Genomic DNA, 8074 nt, shown 5'->3' with positions numbered 1-8074 from the left:
TGTGTGACGGGTGTAAGTGTGTGTGTGTGTGACGGGTGTAAGTGTGTGTGTGACGGGTGTGTGTGTGTGTGAGAAGGGTGTGTGTGTGTGTGTGTGTGTGTGTGTGTGTGTGTGACGTGTGTGTGTGTGGTGGGTGTGTGCGTGTGTGTGAGTGTGACGGGTGTGTGTGTGAGAGACGGGTGTGTGTGTGTGTGTGAGACGTGTGTGTGTGTGTGTGTGGTGTGAGTGTGTGTGCGATGGGTGTGAGTGTGTGTGAGACGGGTGTGAATGCGTGTGTGAGATGGGTGTGTGTGTGTGTGACGGGTGTGAGTGTGTGTGTGACGGGTGTGTGTGTGTGTGTGACGGATGTAAGTGTGTGTGTGTGTGACGGGTGTAAGTGTGTGTGTGACGGGTGTGAGTGTGTGTGTGACGGGTGTGTGTGACGGGTGTGAGTGTGTGTGTGAGACATGTGTGTGTGGTGGGTGCGTGCGTGTGTGAGTGTGACGGGTGTGAGATGGGTGTGTGTGTGTGTGTGTGTGTGTGTGGGGTGTGTGCGTGTGCGTGTGTGACGTGTATGAGTTTGTGTGTGTGTGACGGGTGTGAGTGTGTGTGTGTGTGGTGGGTGTGTGTGACGGGTGTGTGTGTGTGTGTGACGGGTGTGAGTGTGTGTGTGTGACGGTGTGAGTGTGTGTGTGTGGTGGGTGTGTGTGTGTGGTGTATGTGTGTGTGACGGGTGTGTGTGTGTGTGTGTGTGTGTGTGTGTGTGTGAGACGTGTGTGTGTGTGTGTGTGTTGTGGGTTTGTGCGCATGTGTGTGTGACGGGTGTGTGTGAGACGGGTGTGAGTGTGTGTGTGACGGGTGTGAGTGAGTGTGTGTGTGTGACGGGTCTGAGTGTGTGTGTGTGACGGGTGTGAGTGTGTGTGTGGTGGGTGTGTGTGTGTGTGGTGTGCGTGTGTGTGACGGGTGTGTGTGAGAAGGGTGTGTGTGTGTGTGGTGGGTGTGAGTGTGTGTGAGACGGGTGTTTGTGTGAGAGATGGGTGTGTGTGTGAGAGAGAGACAGGTGTGTGTGTGTGTGAGAGACGTGTGTGTGTGTGTGTGTGTGTGGTGGGTGTGTGTGTGTGACGGGTGTGTGTGTGTGTGACGGGTGTGTGTGGTGGGTGTGTGTGAGAGACGGGTGTGTGTGCGTGAGACGGATGTGTGTGTGTGAGAGAGACAGGTGTATGTGTGTGTGTGTGTGTGTGTGAGGTGTGTGTGTGAGACGGGTGTGTGTGTGTGAGAGAGAGAGACGGGCGCGTTTGTGTGTGTGTGTGTGAGACGTGTGTGTGGGGCTGTTACGGGGGTGTGTGTGTGTGTGTGTGTGTGTGAGGGACGGGTGTGAGTGTGTGTGGGTGTGAGTGTGTGTGTGTGTGTGTGTGACGGGTGTGAGTGTGTGTGTGGTGGTGTGTGTGTGTGTGTGACGGTGTGAGTGTGTGTGTGTGTGTGAGAGACGGGTGTGAGTGTGTGTGTGACGGGTGTAAGTGTGTGTGTGACGGGTGTGAGTGTGTGTGTGGCGGGTGTGTGTGTGTGACAGGTGTGTGTGAGGTGTGTGCGTGTGCGTGTGCGACGTGTATGAGTGTGTGTGTGACGGGTGTGAGTGTGTGTGTGAGACGGGTGTGAGTGTGTGTGTGAGGCGGGTGTGAGTGTGTGTGTGTGGTGGGTGTGTGCATGTGTGTGACGGGCGTGTGTGACATGTGAGTGTGTATATGTGTGACAGGTGTGAGTGTGTGTGTGTGGTGGGTATGTGTGTGTGTGTGACGGGTGTGTGTGTGTGTGTGTGTGACGGGTGTGTGTGTGTGTGTGTGTGTGTGAGACGGGTGTGTGTGTGTGTGTGTGTGTGTGAGATGGGTGTGAGTGTGCGTGTGTGTGTGACGGGTGTGTGTGTGAGTGTGTGTGACACGTGTGTGTGTGTGACGGGGGTGTGTTGTGGGTTTGTGCGCGTGTGTGTGTGGCGGGTGTGAGTGTGTGTGTGGTGGGTGTGAGTGTGTGTGTGTGGCGGGTGTGAGTGTGTGTGTGGCGGGTGTGTGTGGTGTGTGTGTGTGAGTGTGTGTGTGGCGGGTGTGAGTGAGACGCGTGTGTGTGTGTGTGTGTGAGAGACGGGTGTGTGTGTGTGTGAGAGACGTGTGTGTGTGTGAGTGTGTGGTGGGTGTGTGCGTGTGTGTGAGTGTGACGGGGGTGTGTGAGTGTGACGGACGGGGGTGTGTGTGTGTGTGTGTGTGTGTGTGAGTGTGTGTGAGACGGGTGTGAGTGTGTGTGTGGCGGGTGTGAGTGTGTGTGTGGCGGGTGTGAGTGTGTGTGTGGCGGGTGTGAGTGTGTGTGTGGCGGGTGTGTGTGTGTGTGTGTGTGTGTGAGAGAGACGGGTGTGTTTGTGACGGGGGTGTGTGTGTGTGTGTTGTGGGTTTGTGCGCGTGTGTGTGTGACGGGTGTGAGTGTGTGTGTGACGTGTGTGTGTGTGTGTGTGAGACGTGTGTGTGGGGCTGTTACGGGGGTGTGTGTGTGTGTGTGTGTGTGTGTGTGAGGGACGGGTGTGAGTGTGTGTGGGTGAGTGACAGGCATGAGTGTGTGTGTGGTGGGTGTGAGTGTGTGTGTGGTGGTGTGTGTGTGTGTGTGTGTGTGACGGTGTGAGTGTGTGTGTGTGTGTGAGAGACGGGTGTGAGTGTGTGTGTGGTGGTGTGTGTGTGTGTGACGGTGTGAGTGTGTGTGTGTGTGTGAGAGACGGGTGTGAGTGTGTGTGTGACGGGTGTAAGTGTGTGTGTGACGGGTGTGAGTGTGTGTGTGGCGGGTGTGTGTGTGTGTGACAGGTGTGTGTGAGGTGTGTGCGTGTGCGTGTGCGACGTGTATGAGTGTGTGTGTGACGGGTGTGAGTGTGTGTGTGAGACGGGTGTGAGTGTATGTGTGAGGCGGGTGTGAGTGTGTGTGTGTGGTGGGTGTGTGCATGTGTGTGACGGGCGTGTGTGACATGTGAGTGTGTATATGTGTGACAGGTGTGAGTGTGTGTGTGTGGTGGGTATGTGTGTGTGTGTGTGACGGGTGTGTGTGTGTGTGTGTGTGACGGGTGTGTGTGTGTGTGTGTGTGTGTGTGTGTGAGACGGGTGTGTGTGTGTGTGTGTGTGTGTGTGTGAGATGGGTGTGAGTGTGCGTGTGTGTGTGACGGGTGTGTGTGTGAGTGTGTGTGACACGTGTGTGTGTGTGACGGGGGTGTGTTGTGGGTTTGTGCGCGTGTGTGTGTGGCGGGTGTGAGTGTGTGTGTGGCGGGTGTGAGTGTGTGTGTGTGGCGGGTGTGAGTGTGTGTGTGTGGCGGGTGTGTGTGGTGTGTGTGTGTGTGGCGGGTGTGAGTGAGACGCGTGTGTGTGTGTGTGTGAGAGACGGGTGTGTGTGTGTGTGAGAGACGTGTGTGTGTGTGAGAGACGTGTGTGTGTGTGAGTGTGTGGTGGGTGTGTGCGTGTGTGTGAGTGTGACGGGGGTGTGTGAGTGTGACGGACGGGGGTGTGTGTGTGTGTGTGTGTGTGTGTGGGGTGTGAGTGTGTGTGAGACGGGTGTGAGTGTGTGTGTGGCGGGTGTGAGTGTGTGTGTGGCGGGTGTGTGTGTGTGTGTGTGTGTGTGTGTGTGAGAGAGACGGGTGTGTTTGTGACGGGGGTGTGTGTGTGTGTGTTGTGGGTTTGTGCGCGTGTGTGTGACGGGTGTGAGTGTGTGTGTGACGTGTGTGTGTGTGTGTGACGTGTGTGTGTGTGTGTGGTGGGTGTGTGCGTGTGTTTGTGTGACGGGTGTGTGTGTGGTGGGTGTGTGCGTGTGTGTGACGGGCGTGTGTGACGTGTGAGTGTGTGTGACAGTGTATATGTGTGACAGGTGTGAGTGTGTGTGTGTGTGTGTGTGTGTGACGGGTGTGAGTGTGTGTGTGGTGGGTGTGTGTGTGTGGTGTGTGTGTGTGACGGGTGTGTGTGTGTGTGTGTGTGACACATGTGTGTGTGTGTGTGTGACACGTGTGTGTGTGTGTGTGTGTGTGTGTGTGTGTGTGTGACAGGTGTGTGTGTGACGGGGGTGTGTGTGTGTGTGTGACGGGGGTGTGTGTGTGTGTGTAGAGACGTGTGTGTGTGTGTGTGTTGTGGGTTTGTGCGCGTGTGTGTGTGACGGGTGCGAGTGTGTGTGGCGGGTGTGAGTGTGTGTGAGATGTGTGTGTGTGTGTGTGTGTGTGTGTGTGTGTGTGTGTGTGAGAGACGGGTGTGTGTGTGTGTGTGTGTGTGTGTGTGTGAGACGTGTGTGCGTGTGTGACGAGTGTGAGTGTGTGTGAGAAGGGTGTGTGTGTGTGTGGTGGGTGTGTGTCTGAGAGACGGGTGTGTGTGTGTGTGAGACGGGTGTGTGTGTGAGAGACGGGTGTGTGTGTGTGAGAGAGACGGGTGTATGTGAGTGTGTGTGTGAGACGGGTGTGTGTGTGTGTGAGAGAGACGTGTGTGTGTGTGTGTGTGTGAGAGAGAGACGGGCGCGTTTGTGTGTGTGTGTGAGACGGGTGTGTGTGTGTGTGTCTGTTACGGGTGTGTGTGTGTGTGTGTGTGTGTGTGAGGGACGGGTGTGAGTGTGTGTGGGTGAGGGACGGGCGTGAGTGTGTGTGTGTGTGTGGTGGGTGTGAGTGAGTGTGTGTGACGGTGTGAGTGTGTGTGTGTGACGTGTGAGTGTGTGTGTGACGTGTGAGTGTGTGTGACAGTGTATATGTGTGACAGGTGTGAGTGTGTGTGTGTGGTGGTGTGTGTGTGTGTGTGACGGGTGTGAGTGTGTGTGTGTGTGTGTGTGAGACGGGTGTGAGTGTGTGTGTGGTGGGTGGGTGTGTGTGTGTGTGAGACATGTGTGTGTGAGACGTGTGTGTGTGTGTGTGTGTGTGGTGTGTGTGGTGGGTGTGTGAGTATGTGTGTGACGGGTGTGTGTGTGTGTGTGTGAGACGGGTGTGAGTGTGTCTGGACCATGAGTCTTACCTGTTTGGCAGAGTGGGCCACATTGACAGCGTTATTGAGCCGGTGTTGCAGGAAGGTCCAGGTGTTCTCGTAGTTGGGAGAGGAATCCTGCACCATCACCAGCTCCGTGGTGTTGTAGATTCCAGCCAGAATGGCTCTCTTTGTGTACCAGTTGGACTGTTGCACAGGTCGACAAACAACAAGTATTAGTGTCACGGGGCAATGGCACGCAATAACCGTGGCACACTTGCTTTGGTGAGTGAGCTGCCGAGCTGGGCAAGGCTGGAGGCCCAACCCTCACGGGTCTGCACCTTGGCCCCAGTGAGTCCTGTGATAAGGGCGACACAGTGAACAACAAACTGCTGGGAGTGACGCGGGACTGCGAGTGGAAGGTGGGGTGAGGGCAGACCAGGCTGCGCTGTGATACCCTCCATGGCCAAATATCCTTGTCACACAAGGCGGCGGCAGTGTGTGGAGAGCTGAGAGCTCGTGGATCAGTCCTCCAGCGAAAGTCGGCTTGCTCAGGAGACAGCTACACGTGAGAGACAGGCATAGCACCGGGCAAAGGGAGGGACACGACACATGACACACGACAGCCTCAGTGTCTGCTACTTGTCCCCGACTCCAAAAGCTTTCTGGTGACACAATGGCAGCAGGCACCGAGCTCCGGCTATCTCGCAGTGAGTGGTCAGTCGATCTCCCAACGCCCTGACAGTACAGCAGTGTCGACATTACCCACCCGCTCGCTGGGCACCAGCCCTGTCACACACACTCAGCACACCACAGGTTCTGGACAGCCTGCGCCCAGACTCCTGCCCAGCCAATCCAGACTGCCCACCGCCCCGCCCACACAACCCAGACTGCCCCCCGCCCCGCCCAGCCAACCCAGACTGCCCCCCGCCCCGCCCAGCCAACCCAGACTGCCCCCCTCCCCGCCCAGCCAACCCAGACTGCCCCCCGCCCCGCCCAGCCAACCCAGACTGTCCCCCGCCCCGCCCAGCCAACCCAGACTGCCCCCCGCCCCGCCCAGCCAACCCAGACTGCCCCCCTCCCCGCCCAGCCAACCCAGACTGCCCTCCTCCCCCCCAGCCAACCCAGACCCCCCTCCCCCCAACCCAGACTGCCCCCCGCCCCGCCCAGCCAACCCAGACTGCCCTCCTCCCTGCCCAGCCAACCCAGACTGCCCCCCTCCCCGCCCAGCCAACCCAGACTGCCCTCCTCCCCCCCAGCCAATCCAGACCCCCCTCCCCCCCGCCCACCCAACCCAGAATGCCACCCGCCCCGCCCACTTAATCCAGACTCACCCCTCCCCCAACCAAAGACTCTCCCCCTCCCCACCCGCCCCAGACCCCCCTCCCCTCCCGCCCCAGACACCCCCTCTCCCCCCCGCCCCAGACCCCCCTCCCCCCTCCCCCCACTCCCCCCCGCCCCAGACCCCCCTCCCCAGACTCCCCCTCCCCCCCCGCCCCAGACCCCCCCTCCCCCCGCCCCAGACCCCCCCTCCCCCCCCGCCCCAGACCCCCCCTCCCCCCCGCCCCAGACCCCCCCTCCCCCCCACCCCAGACCCTCCCTCCCCCCCGCCCCAGACTCCCCCTCCCCCCCGCCCCAGACCCCCCCTCCCGCATGCCCCAGACCCCCCCTCCCCTCCCCGCCCCAGACTCCCCCTCCCCCCCAGACCTCCCCTCCCCCTCCGCCCCAGACCCCCCCGCCCCAGACCCTCCCAACCCCCCCCGCCCCAGACTCCCCCTCCCCCCCGCCCCAGACCCCCCCTCCCCAGACCTCCCCAGACCCTCCCTCCCCCCCCGCCCCAGACCCCCCCTCCCCAGACCTCCCCAGACCCTCCCTCCCCCCCCGCCCCAGACCCTCCCTCCCCCCACAGTCTCTTCCCTCCCTTAGACTGCCCTTCCCCGTCACTCCCCCTCCCCCAGTCGCTCCGCTTCCCCAGTCTCTCATCTCCCCCTCCCCCAGACTCGCCCTCCCCCAGTCCCGCCCTTCCCCAGTCCCTCGCCTCCCCAGACAGCTCGTGTTACTCACGTCTGTGGACTTGTCCCCTGCATAGTACCAGATCTCATCCACCATACTCGTCAGGCTCCGCAAACATTCCGGAATATTCTGCGGCAGTAGTAAAATGCTCATTGCCTGCCAGAAATCGGGGAGTTAGTCTTTGTCGGTTTTCTGAAACGTTTGCACATAGAATACATGACAGTAAGATTGTGGTGACAGGGAGAGACCTGGACCCCCCCTCAGGCTGATACTGACTGGCAGTCACCACGTGACGCACAACACAGCAAGTAAACATCAGGGCTCAACCGGGGCTCACCTCGGAGTCAGCAGGTTGTGGGTTCAAGTCCCACTCCAGGAACTTGAGCACGTAAACAATCCAGGCTGATACTTCAGTGCTGCGCTGAGGGAGTGCCGCACTGTCGGAGGGGCAGTGCTGAGGAAGTGCTGCACTGTCGGAGGGGCAGTGCTGAGGGAGTGCTGCACTGTCGGAGGGGCAGTACTGAGGGAGTGCTGCACTGTCGGAGGGGCAGTGCTGAGGGAGTGCTGCACTGTCGGAGGGGCAGTACTGAGGGAGTGCTGCACTGTCGGAGGGGCAGTACTGAGGGAGCGCCGCACTGTCGGAGGGGCAGTACTGAGGGAGTGCTACACTGTTGGAGGGTCGGTACTGAGGGAGTGCCTCACTGTCGGAGGGGCAGTGCTGAGGGAGTGCCCTCTCAGATGGACATAAAAGATCCCATGGTACTATTTCGAAGAAGAACAGGGGAGATCGCCCCGGTATCCTGGCCAATATTTATCCCTCAATCAACATAACAAATAAAACAGATTATCTGGTCATTGTCACATTGCTGAGTGTGGGAGCTTGCTGTGCGCAAATTTCCTGCATTCCAACAGTGAGCACGCTATGAATGTCTCTCATTGGCTGTGCAGCTCTTTGGACGTGCTCAGAACAAAGGAATGGATTGGCTGCTGGGCATATCGTCACATCTCACTGAGGGTGCTTATCGGCATCGTGAGCCTGGACATGCCATAGATTGCAGGGAGGCAGCCTGTTATAGTCCCAGGGAGCGGGGGGGTGCTCTTATAGTCACTGTGATTTTCATCCGTGTGCAGTC

The 8074-nt window shown here is 59.1% G+C and overlaps 1 protein-coding gene across 1 annotated transcript in view; it reads right to left on the bottom strand.

Moving 5' to 3' along the window:
- The window catches only part of coq9 (coenzyme Q9 homolog (S. cerevisiae)), a gene marked incomplete at its 5' end in the record, with an annotated part of 111177 nt that overhangs the window by 60879 nt on the left and 42224 nt on the right, over window positions 1-8074 (bottom strand). Inside the window, 2 exons of the mRNA XM_070874790.1 lie at window positions 4980-5135; window positions 6993-7097. Of these exons, the coding sequence (XP_070730891.1) occupies window positions 4980-5135; window positions 6993-7097 (261 nt within the window). The remainder of the gene's footprint in view (window positions 1-4979; window positions 5136-6992; window positions 7098-8074) is intronic.

Source organism: Pristiophorus japonicus, unplaced genomic scaffold (genome assembly GCF_044704955.1).
Source record: "Pristiophorus japonicus isolate sPriJap1 unplaced genomic scaffold, sPriJap1.hap1 HAP1_SCAFFOLD_987, whole genome shotgun sequence".
NCBI classification, from domain to species: Eukaryota; Metazoa; Chordata; class Chondrichthyes; family Pristiophoridae; genus Pristiophorus; species Pristiophorus japonicus.
The sequence above is the reverse complement of the archived record's forward strand: the minus strand, read 5'-3'. Positions and strand labels throughout refer to the sequence as shown.